General features: G+C 63.9%; 1 protein-coding gene across 1 annotated transcript in view; it reads right to left on the reverse strand.

Moving 5' to 3' along the window:
- Nucleotides 1–38: 38 nt before the first annotated feature.
- Nucleotides 39–14,208, reverse strand: part of CACNA1H (calcium voltage-gated channel subunit alpha1 H) — a 30,101-nt gene continuing 15,931 nt past the window's right edge. The window contains exons 14-32 of the mRNA XM_027117920.1: nt 13,952–14,160; nt 11,944–12,354; nt 11,335–11,435; nt 11,049–11,172; nt 10,902–10,970; nt 10,595–10,779; nt 10,191–10,317; nt 9,867–9,992; nt 9,550–9,639; nt 9,141–9,333; nt 7,193–7,344; nt 6,261–6,370; nt 5,927–6,060; nt 5,659–5,729; nt 4,080–4,158; nt 3,213–3,334; nt 2,689–3,121; nt 2,417–2,574; nt 39–1,816 (exon numbers count right to left, since the gene is read on the reverse strand). Coding sequence (XP_026973721.1) covers nt 821–1,816; nt 2,417–2,574; nt 2,689–3,121; nt 3,213–3,334; nt 4,080–4,158; nt 5,659–5,729; nt 5,927–6,060; nt 6,261–6,370; nt 7,193–7,344; nt 9,141–9,333; nt 9,550–9,639; nt 9,867–9,992; nt 10,191–10,317; nt 10,595–10,779; nt 10,902–10,970; nt 11,049–11,172; nt 11,335–11,435; nt 11,944–12,354; nt 13,952–14,160 — 3,890 coding nt within the window. The 3' untranslated portion in view covers nt 39–820. The remainder of the gene's footprint in view (nt 1,817–2,416; nt 2,575–2,688; nt 3,122–3,212; nt 3,335–4,079; nt 4,159–5,658; nt 5,730–5,926; nt 6,061–6,260; nt 6,371–7,192; nt 7,345–9,140; nt 9,334–9,549; nt 9,640–9,866; nt 9,993–10,190; nt 10,318–10,594; nt 10,780–10,901; nt 10,971–11,048; nt 11,173–11,334; nt 11,436–11,943; nt 12,355–13,951; nt 14,161–14,208) is intronic.

The raw sequence follows: 14,208 nt of genomic DNA on the forward strand, positions 1-14,208 counted from the left end.
CCGATTCTGACAGTGGAAATCCAACGCATTTCTTAAATAAGTTAATATTTATTCCACTCTGCTTTGCCCCCCTCCCCTCCCCTTGGCTTGAGAAGCCGAGTTTTCTGCATCGGATTATTGCAAATGTTTAACCTGAATTTATAACAGAAACAAAATGAAACAAGGGGGCATCAGCTGAAACTCTCGGCCCAAGCCCCACGGGCAGTGAGGGTCTTATTGCATGGTCCCCACTCCCTGGTGACCAGCTGTTTCCCAGAGACCGGAGTCAAGGGCATTCTCCGGAATCCTGAGGGGGACAGAACGGTGGGCAGTGGGTATTGGAGGGGGGATGAGACAGCAATGAGCAGTGGAGACAAATGGATGAGAACTCAAACTGTGAGCAACGTGAAGCGTGACCACGGTGGCCTTGGGGATGAAGCTGGAGGGCATAAATGGCCCTAAGCATGTATAAAAATAAGCGGATGTGAGAATGGGGCTCTGCTAGGTGGCCTCTGCCTTTCTACTTTTGGTGTTCTCTGGTTCTTGTCCCTTGGACATAGCTCTCGTTATGGGACTGCTGACCAGGCTACTGGCACGGCCTGGGACCATGGCAGCAGACTCGGAAATCCCCAACTTTAACTGAGGCTTCGGGCTGTGGGCTCCCCCTGCTCCACTTCGCCCACAATTGCATCTGCCTCCTTCTCCCTGTTATGACATCCTTCCGGCACCTTTGCCTTCAGTGGGGCCGGACCCAGGGTCCACGTGTAACCCTGCCTGGGCCACCACCCTGCTGGGTGCACCCCAACCCCAGTGCCAAAGCCTGTGGGCACTGCACCCCGAGCTACACGGGCTTGTCCACACTGTCACCCAGGACTGGGGTGGACCCCTTCTTCAGTGGGCTCTCAGGGACTGTGAGGTGCAGCCCCCACCCTTCCTCTGGGGGGTCTCCCGAGGCCACTGGAGGCTCCGTCTGCTGGGGTTCGGGAGGTGCCGTGATGCCTGAGGAGGAAGGTCTGGGTTCTGGGGCGACACCATGGCCACCATCCAAGAACAGGTCCCCCCTGGGGCCCCCCACATCCAGCGGCTCAAAGGCAAAGTTCGGGATGGTCAGGTGCTCCGTGCGGCAGGGGACCTGGACCCGCCGTTCCCCCTTGGCGGCAGTGTCCAACCCTGCACTGTCTGTGGGCTCCAGGGGGTCCCTGTGGGGCACAGCCTCGCAGGATGGGGTTCTCCGCCGCAGGGTGGTGCTACCGCCCTCCGCTGCAGGGGCCCGGGCCGCACCCTCGTCCTCCGCGGGGGGCTCTATGGAGATGCAGGGGGGGCTCATCTTCTTCTTCCTGCGTGCCCCCAGGGCCAGCTCGGCCTCCAGGGCCCGGGTCTTCACCTCCCCGGCCTCTGGGCGGCTGTCCCCACAGCCCTGCTCCCCGGAGGGCCGCCTCTGCTCGTCCGCCCAGCCTGGCTGGTCCAGGAAGCCCTGGGCATTGACATTGTAGAGCCTGTGCAGGTCTGGCTCACCGCCCACCACCCCACAGGCAGCAGGTGAGGCCGAGGGGCTGTGGGCAGAGCTGGTGATGTGGCTGACCTCCTCGTCAGCTGGGTCTGGGGCCTCAGCCTCCTCTGCGCCCAGGACCGGTGGCCGGCTGGAGATGTAGTTCCGTCCAAAAGTGTGCTTGCGGATGCGGATGCTGGTGGGCCGCGGGGAACAGGGTGGGGATCGCAAGGAGGGCCCCAGGGGCGCCTGCCTCACTGGGGTCTTCCCACCAGGCTCTCCCCAGCCCAGGCTGCTGTCCCTGGGACCATCCACCTGCCCTTCTAGGGACTCTGTGCAGACTACCTCCTGCAAAGACATGGAGTCATATGAGACCAGCCAGAGCCCAGGCAACAGGGACCCCACCCCCCACCACAGGCCAGGAAGACCTCGTGACCCCCAAGGCTATGGGCCAGGGTGAGATGGGGCTGCGAGACACTGGTGTGGAAGCACTGTCCCCCAGCCCTAGTGTAGGGGCCCCCACCAACGCTGGTCATGCTGGGGAGGGGCCGTGATGAGCAGAGGGCTGGAGCCCAAGCTTCCATGGGCAGAATCTGCCATGGGCCTCTGGAGACCCGATGGGGCACAGAGCCAGGCTGCAACCACTGCCTGCCTGGCACCACCAGCTCAGCTTGACACCTCAAGGAGGGAGGAAGGGAGAGGGGCCGAAGTCTCAGGTGAGAGTGGTCTGTGGGTACATCCAGGCCCACAGGAAAGGTTGCTGGGGGGGCCTGAGGGAGGGCGAGGCTGCCGCCTGAGGGGACACGGGTCCCCATGGCCAGGTGGCATCATCACAGGCTCCAGGGACACAGCGCCTACTTCCCCAATGTCCCTGTCACTCATCCTTCAAAAGGGGAGGGAACCCCCACGGAGCCCCCAGGCCTCAGCTGCGGACCGGAAGTCTCCTACCTGTGTGCAGAGCAGCCGGCTGAGACTAGGGGAGCGGGCTGCACCCAGAGGGGTCAGGGCACGGAGGGTGTCGCCGCCCCTGGCCGGGGAGGACATAGCCGACGGGACCTGGAGGGATGGGCAGGACTCCACAGGCGGCAAGTGGGCGGTGACTGGGCCTGGGGCAAGAAGGTGCCTGAAATGTGCATTCGCCGCTGGCCCCACCCCTGCCCCTGCCGGCCCTGGCCGGCCCCGCCCGCCCAGGTCCTGGCTGTCTCCACATGGGGCTGTACCCGAGGTGCCCGAGGCGCCCGCGTAGGTCTCCATCTCCACCTCCTGCAGCGGGTGGGGATGAGCGGCCGCAGCGGGTGCCACGGGCCGGAACATGTAGCTGTCGTTTGGCAGTGAGAGCATCCTGGACACAGACACCTTGCGCACGACCAGCAGGTTGGGGGCGTCCGGCGAGGCACCTGAGCTCGGCAGGGCCGTGGGCCTGGGGCGGGCGGAGGGCCCCTGCGCCATCTCCAGCTCGACCTCCGCGTCCAGCTCGGCATCCTCGCGGGCCTCCTTGTTGCTCTCCTCCAGGTGCTTCATGAGCACGGCCACCACCACGTTGACCAGCACGAACTGGGCCACCAGCACGAAAGTGACGAAGTAGATGGGCGAGATGGCCGGCAGGTAGCTGAGGCAGTGCCTGTCCTCACGGGCACACTCCCGCAGCGTGTCCTGCGGGTGGAGGGCGGCGGGCAGGCTCCCACCTCCGTCTGCGGGGCCTCTCGTGGACTCCCACCGCCCCGCCCACCGCGTGGGCCGGTACCTTCATGATCCCGTTCCAGTTGTCCCCCGTGGACACGCGGAACAGTGTGAGGAAAGCCATGCCAAAGTTGGAGAAGGTGGCGTGTCTACTCAGGCCCTCGCAGGGGTTGTCCTCACTGCACTCTGCCGGGAGGGACCTGGTCAGCCCGCCTGTTGGGGCCAGTCCGCACACAGGCCCTGCCCTCCCACAGGGAGAAAGGCACGCTCCTCTGGGATGCAGGGTGGTGGCACAGCTCAGGGGCCCTGGCAGGTGGATGCCTTCAGCACAGGCCCAGCTCTGCATCAGCATGCCCCCCTTCTATTCTGAGGAGTAACAGGGCTGCCCTGGGCATGAGGCGGCCCAGATCCAGGTTGTGGGGCACTAGCTGCTGGGTCTGAGGAGCCCCTCTGGGCAGACCCTTGAACCCACTGAGCCTTCATTGACACCCAAAAGGAAGGGTGCTCCCACAGGGTCTGGGCTGCCACGAAAGGTCCCCACGGACCCCTGCCCGGACTAGCCAGAGCCTCACGCCTGGGGGTCTGAGGAAATCCTTGGTGACAATTAAGGACTTGCTGCAGCATGTCCCCTGGGGACCAGGTGGAGTTCAGGTCACACCTGCGTGTGGGCACGTGCACTCACACTCATGTGCAGCTCTGTCCTCCTGGCCTGGGTATGAACACATGTGCGTGTCTGTGTGCACGTCATGCGTCTGTCACAGCACTTTCGCATGTGCCAAGTCACCTCACAGTGAAGGGCTGACAGGAGCAGGGGCCAGGGCCTCAGCTTGGCCAGCACCCGGAGCCATCCGCGGGCTGTGTGCTCACGCATGATGCTGCGCCTTCTGGGACCCCGTGTCTGGAGTGTGGGCCACGGCGCGGCTGCACTCACCGAGCCTCCCAAACAGCTCCACTCCCAGGGCAGCATAGATAAAAAACAGGAGCATGAAAAGCAGGCCGAGGTTCCCTACCTACATAGGAGAGAAGCAGAATGAGGTCAGTGGGGCCTCAGTCTCACCCCACCCCCTTTACCCAAGACCCGCCCAGCAGGGCATCAAGTTCCTGGGGACTGCCTCGAGCCCTGTTCTTAATCCATCCCTCTTGGCCTCGGAGCTCCTGTGGCCCCCAGGGCTCCCTGTCCTGCCTGGTGCCCAAGGCCCCTCTGCTGGCCTCTGCCCCTGCTCGGCTCCTCATGCCCACCCGGCACCCAGGGTGCTGCCTCCAGCTCCTCTGCTCCCCAGAACCTGGGAGGCCTCCCGAGGGCTCTGGTGGACTCTGTGCAGGGCCTGCCTCCAGCCTCAGGGTCCCCACCTCAAGGTGAAGGCTGAAGCTCTGCAGACAGTGAGGTCTGGTCTGACCCCTGCCCGAGGCTCTGCTGTGAACTTGCCGCCCACCCTCCCAGCGTCTGCTCACGCTCACTCTGGGCTATGGGGTGGGGGGGCGGCGCAGGGGCACCCTCACACGCCTCCTCACCCTGATGTGGCTGCTCCCCCTCTTCTCCAGCACCTGCTCCGGCCCCCAGAGGCATGGCACTGGGGCGTGGCCAGGCCCGGGTTTCCCATCCTCCACCCCCACCCCTTCCCGTCACTCCCACAGACACTGGGCAGGCTGCAAGGAGAGCTGAGTATAACTCAGGTCTGAGGAATGCTGCTAAGGGGACCAGTAGGGGCCGGCTGAAGGTGGAGGGCGTGGAGGGCTGGGGGGTTAGTGGGCAGCTGGGGAGGCAGCTGGGTGGATAGAAACATGCTGGGCTGGTGGACAGACAGCTGGCCAGGAGGGCTGGATGCTGGACAGCTGGACACCTGGTAGATGGGTGGACAGACAGCTGTGTGAATGGATAGACAGACGTGTGGGTGGCTGGGTAGCTGGAAGGCTAGTTGAGAGGGCTAGATCCACGGCCAGATGGACATGTGGACGGATGGCTGGTCAGGTGGACTGGCAGAGGGACTGAGTACTGCACAGATGGAGAAATAAGACTTTCAGCTCAAGAGACCACAAAGGATCAGTGTGGTGGCTGTTGGGCACAGGACGCGAGGTCGCAGGGCCTGAACTGGCTCCAGAGGAGAGAGGCCTGTGGCCAACACCTGAGCCCTGGGTGTGGTCCTCCAAACTCGACAAGCACACCTTTGCCACAGGCTCTGCCCTCTGCCCAAATCCCACTGCGTCCAGAATTGCACTGGGGGATATGGGCACTGGTCATTGGTCTTCCCCAGAGAGACTAGACTGAGGCCCGGAAGGCAGGCAGCACGCCCCTCTCACAGCACAGCCCAGCAGCTCAGTTACTCCTTGCACCCGGCAGGGAGCAGGGTTGGTAACTGCAGTTGCCACGAGACGGGGCGACCAGGTGAACGAGTGCTGATTGACAGTGAGTGAGGCCCTCCCTGCAGCCTGTCCTCTTGGGGGTGTCTGTGATGCCCACCCTAGGAGCAGGGAAGCCAGACCCAGGCCCAGCCCCCGAGCTGCCGACCTACCTGGGGCAGCGCCTGAACCACTGTGTCCAGCAGGGCCCGCATACCCGTGGCCATCTTGAGCAGCTTCAGCACTAGGGCCGGGAGCCGAGCATTAGCGGGGAGGGGGTGGGGCCGGCCAGACCCGGACCACCCGTCCCCCCACTTCCCGTCACCAGCATGACGCACCAGTGCGGGTTGAGGAACGACACGGGGTAGGTGGACCCCTGAGCCCTGTCTACCGGCCCTCCTGACAGCCCGGAGACCCTGGCGGGACGGGCGGGCGGCCTACCGCGGGCGATGCGCAGCACGCGCATGATGCGGATGATGGTGGGGTTGATGGGCAGCGCCGCGTTCATCTCTATCTCCTCCAGTGTGATGCCCATGATGGACAGCAGGACGATGGCCAGGTCCAGCTGGTTCCACCTGGGCCGGGCGGGCAGGCATGATTCAGTGCTGGCCACTGCCTCTTCCCCAGCACCCCTAGCCCTTCAGAGCACCAGGAGTCCCCTCCCTGTCCCCTGGAAATGTCCTGGTGTCACCACAGGGCATCTTGCACCTCTACTCAGCACCGTCACCTGGGCAGGCCTCAGGCCACGGCTCTTTCCTGCCCCTGCTCCACACACCTGTCCTTGAAAAACCTCCGGAACCCAAACGCCACCAGCTTCAGCAGGGCCTCAAAGACGAAGACGATGGTGAACACATAATTGCAGTACTTGAGGGCCTCGTCCAGAGACTGGGGATGGAGTGTCAGGCTCCTGAGTGTCAGGCTCCCTGCCCGGCTGCCCCTTCCCACCCATCCTCCTGCCCCCTTGCAGCACTGGACGCCCCCCCGCCACCGCCGCCCCCGCACCTGTGCCCTGTCCACCCTGCTCCATCTCTCTCCTCTGCTGACCTGGGCACCTCCTCAGATACGGGACAGGTCTCAGCTATTACTGGATGCAGGTCTGTGCTGGGCTGGGGAGGGCCGCCTGGATTTACGCTCGCAGCATTCTGGGGACAACTCTCAGGTGGGGGAACCTGCCCCTCGGAGCCCAGACTTCTGGCCTTGCCTGGACCAGAGCCACCCACAGCCCAGGGCAGGGGCCAGCCCTCCGGATGGGCTCAGCTTCAGCCAAAGAGTCAGAGGCTCTCTGCTGTTCTAGGAGGAGGGGGCGTCCCCGTCTTTAATGAAATGGTGGCGATGCGATCAGAGGACATCTCCCTCTCTCAGTCTGGCCTTTCCTGGACTGTGAAATCCACAGTCTGGGAAGCTGCTGGACTCGGGGACACTCCCTTAGCCAGCATTTTGGATGGGACTTCTCATGGGGTTGGGGAGGCCCTTGGGGCAGATGTGCCCTGGGAGTTTCCACTGGTTTTAAAGGAAGGAGGACCCTTTGTTCCAGCCACACATCCATGTACCCCATAAACCCCGGTGAGGGCTCAGGCACTGCTGCAGACCTGGGGCCCCCAGTTCTTAGTGTGGCACCACCTCACTGAGCAATGGACCCCACCCGCGGCCCTCCCCGCTGCAGGCCTAGAGGCAGGGTGGGTGGGGTATCCAGGCAGCGAACCCCACCTTGGGCTGGTTATAGTGCTCCATGGACATGGTGATGACGTTGACGCCGATGATGAAGGTGATGAAGAGGTCCAGATAGTGGCTGGTGCACAGAGAGTGGATGGAGCGACGCGTGGGTGAGTAGTCCGCATAGTAGGGCCGGCGCTGGGCCTCTGTGGGAAGAGGGCCATGGTGAGGGGGTGGGTGGGGTGGGGTGGGAGGGCTGCCTCCCAGGGGCTGGAGGGTAGAGGTGCTGGGGGAGGGCCCAGGCTCAGACGTGGGCCTCAGGGGCAGGTCACCCACTGACCTACTCCACCAAGAGGGCCCCAGCCCCAGGGCAGACCCCAGGAGTGGGCCTGGAAGCTGAGACCCCACCTGCGTCCTGCCGTGGGGCCCTGCCCAAACCCCGCCCTGCCGGGAGCTCCCAAGCCAGGGCCTGTGTGATCTACTCTCCTGAGCTGGCATCAGGGTTCAGAGACACCTCAGTGATGAAGGGTGGGCAGATGGGAGCTTTCTTGGGGGGCAGGGCAGAGTGGCTACCACACCCCCATCTTCCAGGCTGGGCATGTGCTGCCTCCTGGCCCCCAGGCCCAGAGTCCCTCCACTCCCTGTACTCCAGGAGGCCAGTGGGCAACTGCCTACTGCCTGCTGTCTGGAGTCTGCCCGCTCTCTGGTACATCTGAGGTTGATGGCCATGACCTGGGTGGCGGGGGGAGGTTGTGCATCTCCCAGCAGGTCTGTCTGCACTAAATGCTCCATCTGCTCTAACTCTTTAGGGCAGATCAGTGCCCACTGAGCTCCCACTGGGTGAGCGCATAGCTGCCACCACTGCATAGGGGACCCACCTCGGCCACAGAAGCCCGTGGGCAGGGACCAGGTAGAGCGGGGGCCGACGGGAACCGACCCCTCCCTGGGGCCCGCATGCTCCTTGGTCTGGCATGCGGTCACTAGAAAGCTTGGCTCAGCTCTTGCAGCCAAAGGGGCCAGTGACCAGTTGGGCCAGGCCAGCACTGAGGACATGGAGTAGCCACCGGCCGGCAGGCTTCCCAGAGTGCAGCAGAGAAGCAGTCAGGCATGCAGGCCGGGCGGAGGAACACACACGAGCTTGAAGGCAGCAGCATGGACACCAGGCAGGCGAGCCAGCAACCCTTCCTCCCACTGGCGCCCGGCGCCCACCCCAGCCGTCCCGTGCCCACCCTGCGCTGGACCCCAGTGGGCTTGGCACCCGCCTGCGATGTCCACCCTTCCCTGTGGCAGTGGCAGAGGGATGGAGGTCAGGCCAGTCCGCAGCCCTGTGCAGTGGCCTGCAGAAGTGGGGGTTAAGGCATGCAGGGCGGGGGCAGGTACCTGGGTTGGGGAAAGTGCCTGGAAAGACAAGGAGATGGTCTGAGCTGGCCGCGGTGGGCAGGGCTAGGAGACTCCATGGGGTGGGCGGGCAGCTCAGCAGCCTCTCCTGGAAGAGGCCCTCTTTGCTCCCCAGCTGGGTGGGGTTTTCTAAGACCCTCTCTCTGTCTTGGATGGCTCTGCTTGCTCCCCCCACCGTGGCGTGAAAACTCATGGGGTGAACCTGCCCTTGCGGTGGTGGGGGGTGGGAACTGGGGCCTCATCCATCCCCTGTACCTCCTGGGAAGGGACCCCACCTCCTGCTGCAGCCATCCTTCTCTGAGGGCAAGAAGGGCAAGCGTGTAGAGTCACTCGGTGAGGCCGGAGTTGCGGGTGGGGCAAGGGGACTGGGGCCAGGTAGGGGGCTCTGGGGCCAGGCTGCTGAGCTGCTGCCTGCACAGCCCTGCGCCGAGCACAAGGGAGACCCGGGCTTAGGCCAGCAGCAGCCGGGTCTCAGAGCCACCCCTTGGCTGGTCCCCCGGTCCCCAGCCACCCTCCCACAGGCGAAAGGGGGGCCTCAGGCAGGTGGAAAAGGCTGGGGTGACGCGCAGGTACCGACCCGCCACCGCCACCGGGAGCGCCTTACTCCTGCGTTTCCTCTCCAGGCGCCGCTGCCGCTTCTCTTCCCGCCGCCGCGCCTCCTCGGCCTCCTGGTGCTGCCGGCACTTGTGGAAGTTCTCCACCACGACGCCCACGAACATGTTGAGCACAAAGAAGCTGACGATGAGCAGGAAGGAGATGAAGTAGAGCAGCATCCAGGGGTTGTGGTTGGGCACCGGCTGCGGCACAGGAGTGGCACGTGGGTGCCTGCCCACAAGGGCGCCCCTCCCGGGCACGGCCTCTGCCTGCAGGGTAGCTCTGACCCCCGACGTGGAACTCTCCAGAAGTTCTCAGAGGCCAAATGCGGCCTCTCGGGGGACATTCCCTGAGATGACCAAAGGACACGGGAAGAAAGGTCTGCTTGAAGGAGCAGGGCTGCCCACCGCCCACTGCACCTGCTGGTCTATGCCCACGGCGTCCAGCCCGTCGTACATGATGTTCACCCATCCGTCCTTGGATGAGAGCACGAACAGGGACATCAGCGCCTGCGAGGCCAGAGCAAGGTGGTTACTTCTGGACGTGGCCTCCTGCTGGGGAGACGCCCCAAAGGACCACACCCCCTACCACAGCCCCACGCACAGCAGACCCACCCACGACTCGCAGACCCGCCATGCCGCTCCCACCTTACAGATAAGGACGAGGTTAGGTGAGGTCACCCCCGCCAGGCTTGCCCCCCATCCCGACCACCACCCCACCCCCCAGCCCTGCCCACCTGGCCCAGGTTGTCGAAGTTGTACTTGCGTCGCACCCAGCGGTAGTGCGCAGCCCAGCACTCGGCTTTAGTGGAGATGTTCCTGGTGTCAGCGCCCTCGCAGTAGTAAAACTTCCCCTTGAAGAGCTGACCAGGGCGGGGTAGTCACCCAGAGGGCCAGGCCTTGCACCCCCACGCTCCAGACCCACCCCCACAGGGCCTCCCAGAGCAGCCGGACAGAAAGCAACGTCTCTCTCGCTGCCTGCCTGGGCCTTGGCCCTCCCGGGGCTGCTATGCTGCTGCCGACCACAGACCACCGTCCCACAGACAAGCAGAGCCACGCACCTGCACCCCTAGGATGCCGAAGATGATGAAGAAGGCACAGCAGATGAGGACAATGTTTCCGATGGGCCTGAGTGACGATATCAGAGTCTCCACCACCAGTTTGAGGCCTGGGGCACGGCTGATAACCCTGCACGAGGAGCAGAAGAAATGTGCTGTTGAGCCCACCCAAGGGAGCTGCCACCAGACAGAAAGCCCAGCGCTGCAAAGACCTCACCCCCTGCTGGCCCCAGGCCCTTTCCCTCCCCAGCTCTGCCCCACCCTCTGGCTCCGCCCCACCCTCTGGCCCCACCCCAACCAGCCACAGCCCCGCCCATTCATACCCTTACCTTCCCCAAACTCCACCCCATCCTTCCCCAGCCCTGCTCCGATCCCCGATTCAGGCCCTGCCCCACCGCCCAGTCTACCGCAGGGGCCGCAGTGTCCGCAGCAGGCGCAGCACACGCAGGATGCCCAGGATCTTGGCACCACCGGCCGACGCCATGGCCACGATGATGTCAACCAGGGACACCAGGACCAGCAGCCCATCCAGTATGTTCCAGCTGCTCTGCAGGTAGGCATGCTCACCAGAGACCAGGCCCAGGGCCACCACCTAGTGGGTGCAGAGGAGGGGCTGGTGGACATACGTGCTGCACACGGGGCCAGGGTGGGGCCACTGGGCAGGGCTGTGAGGCCGGATGGACAGATGCCTGGGCTCCCCTGGACACCCTGTACCTTCACCATCATCTCGGCCACGAAGATCGCCGTGAAGATGTAGTTGGAGATGCTGAGGAAGACGCGCTCCTGCAGAGGACAGGATGATGGAAGGGGCCAGCCGCAACGGCGGGACCCCACCCCTCCCAGGCAAGGAGGGCGCCTCACGGTGCTGCCGGGGTCAATGTCGGGCCTCTCCAGGGCGATCGTGATGCAGTTGAGGAAGATGAAGACCAGGACGACGTGATCAAACATCTTGTGAGCAATGATCTTCTGGCAGGAGATGCGGAGCCTGGGGGCCGGGGGTGGGGGTTCAGGGACAGCCCTGGCCAAGCCCTTGCTTCCCGTCCCCAAGGTCCCAGGGGAGGAGCACAGCGCTCACCACGTGGTAGGGACGCAGGGGCCCAGAGGGAGGGGTCAGCTTTCCCAGGTTTCTCCCAGGTGTGCCCCATACCTGTTCTGTGGGGAGAAGAGGTACAGGGCCCAAGGCTCGCGGCTCCGACAGCACTCGGGCTTGTAGGGCTCCAGCACTTTCTGCAGCCGGGAGCAGCAGCTCTGGGGAGGGGGGGGGTCCTCAGGGCCCCTCCCAGCCTGGGCAGCCCCCAGCCTCTCCTGCCTTCAGGCTCAGCCCTGTCCACCCACCCGGGCACTGGGTGAGGGACCTACGCTGGGAGTCCAGGGGGGTGCCGGTAAGTGGCCATCCTCAGATCCCTGCCCAGGTGGGCCTCCCAGCAAAACTGTCCAGGGCAGCAGAAGTGCCTAGCTGAGAAGGTGGTTCTGCTCTCTTCCCCTCTCCTCCCATGGGGCTCTCCTTGGCTGACCGACTCCAGCTCAGAGCAAGCCCTCAGCTGGAGGTGGGGCTGACCCTGGGGCGAATCCCACTCCAGAGCTCCCTGCGGATCAGCTGAGGCCACACCAGCCGGATCAGCTCCTGCCCAGCTTGTCCTGCTTCCCTCCCCCGTCCCAAGGGCCTCCCACGAACGCTGCTCCCGAGTCCCCACCTGGGAAACCAGCCCACGACAGGGGGAGGCGAGGGGCTGACGTGAGGCCCACCCCCACTCACATCCTCCACATCATCGTCAAACTCGGCCGTGTCCTCCTTGTGGCTGTCGATGCGCAGGAATAACTCGCTGGGCAGGGCCAGCCCGTTGCAGTCGTGGAGCTTGGTGGGCAGCAGGGCAGCCGGCCGCAGGGGCCGCAGGTCAAGCGTGCTGCGGTGGTCCAGGGACTCGGTGCGCCGCAGCAGTGTGGCACGTGTGTCTGGCGAGGCTCCCACACCAGGCCTGCTGTCCTCGGCCTCCTCGTCTGTGCTGCCGCTGCCCTTGCCCTCGCCGGACAGCAGCGACTCACGCTCCCCGCACTGGCTCCTGCGCTTGAGGCTAGGTGCGCGGCCCAGGCTGTTCCAGCTGGAGCGCCGGCTGCTCCAGGCGCTGTTGGGGCCCCAGTGGGTGCAGGGCGAGCTGCGGAGGCTGGACTGCGGGGAGGGGGCAGGAGTGAGCAGGTCAGACGCCCCCCCCCAAGTTACCCCCAAACATCCTGGCCTCAGGGGCACCTGGCACAGGGACCTTTCGCATCCAATGGCATTACCATTGACACCCATGGGTGACATCTGTACATGGATCATCTCCTTTAACGAGCAGACAGCCCTGCTAAGGAGAGACACTAGCGGCACTGAACCTTCAGTGGGGCACCTGTGGCACACAGTGGGTCAACAGCTAGCTGGAGAGACGGCCAGCAAGCGTCAAGAGCACTGAGTGGGCCTCCCGGGCCTGCTCGAGGACCAGAGGGTGGGCGAAGGTTATCAGCGGGCCTGGGACCAGCCACGGACCAGGCATCCTCAGATGCCACCGAGCAGCTGAACTGGATCTCTGGGGCGGGGCCCCACATCAGTTTCTAGTTGGCAGACTCTGGACTCACAAAGAGAAGCCGGGTGCTGCTTATCCAGGAGATAAACTGGACTGTGGTCCGGGGACTTCACCTTTGCTGCACCTACCCTCTTTGCCCTTCATCGTTTTCACCTCAGGGGTCCAGCAGGAGCTGAGCTGGAATCCTGGCTCAACAGCCCTTGTCCTCCTCCCAGAGCGTCCTAGCAGTTTGGCTGTGATGCATCTTGTTGCTAGATCACTCGGCCCACCCAAGGCTCAGCCCTGCACCTTTTCTGTTACCAACACACGATCGTCCTGCCTTGATGGTTTGCCTGGACTTTCCTCCAGGTTCATATCCCTGCGCTTTCTCTCCACGGTTAGCTTGTCCTGCTCTGCCCACCCCTCCCGGGCCCTTCTGAGAAGCCCAGAAGCCGGCTCTGGCTGTGTCTGCTGGGGGTGGTGTTTTCTGGGTTTGTCTGGAAACACCCTGTGGGCTCCAGCTCCACAGGGTGCTGTTGGTCGTGATGCACGGAACTCTCCACCCGGCTTCTGTCACCTGCTTCACATCCTTAGTTTTTTTTTGTATTTTTATTTTTGGTTGGGTTGGGTCTTCACTGCTGCACGCAGTCTTTCTCTAGTTGCGGCGAGCGGGGACTACTCTTCCTTGCGGTGCGCGGGCTTCGCATTGCGGTGGTTTCTCTTGTTGCAGAGTACAGGCTCAGTAGTTGTGGCTCGCAGGCTCTAGAGCGCAGGCTCAGTAGTTGGGGCACACGGGCTTAGTTGCTCCGCGGCACGTGGGATCTTCCTGGACCAAGGCTTCAACCTGTGTCCCCTACATCGGCAGGAGGACTCTTAACCACTGCGCCACCAGGGAAGTCCCACATACTCAGTTTTTTACACCTTTTTGCCATCCTTCTCTGTTTTCCCCATCTTGTATGCTGTGCGCTTTGCCAGCTTTTATCTATGATTGCAAATTGGAAGATAAACTTCCGGCCTGACAGTCTACTCGTCTGTTCATACTCCTCCCATAAAAACGGCAGTTTCTGGCTCCATTTATAGAAAACAAAGCACTCAGGGCCAAGGGATTCCTGGGGTATGACTGGGGGTGTGTGTGCGGGACCCTCACTCATCTCTGGGGAAGGCCTAAGGAACTGGGTGGGTGGAGCCTGAAGGTGCCCTAAGGCCAGGGCGGGGGACCATCCCTACCAGAGACTTCTGGTCCCCCAGCTGGGGGTCCACGGAGCTGCTGCTGCCACGTCGTGAGTCCAGGAGGCCAGGGGCCGCATCCAGGTGTGGGGAGCTCTTGGGGGTGGGCATGGGTGTGGCTGCCGTGCGCATGATGAGGGGAGGGGGTAGGCTGGCCTGGCCCTCCAAGTGCCCGTTGGGGGTCACCGCCAGCGAGTACATCTTCATCTCTGGGTGGGGGGAGGAGGCCGCTTGAGCCTGCAGGGCTCCCAGGAAGG

This window comes from Aethalodelphis obliquidens, unplaced genomic scaffold (genome assembly GCF_003676395.1).
Source record: "Aethalodelphis obliquidens isolate GAN/ISIS:26980383/991018 unplaced genomic scaffold, ASM367639v1 scaffold18, whole genome shotgun sequence".
NCBI lineage: Eukaryota > Metazoa > Chordata > Mammalia > Artiodactyla > Delphinidae > Aethalodelphis > Aethalodelphis obliquidens.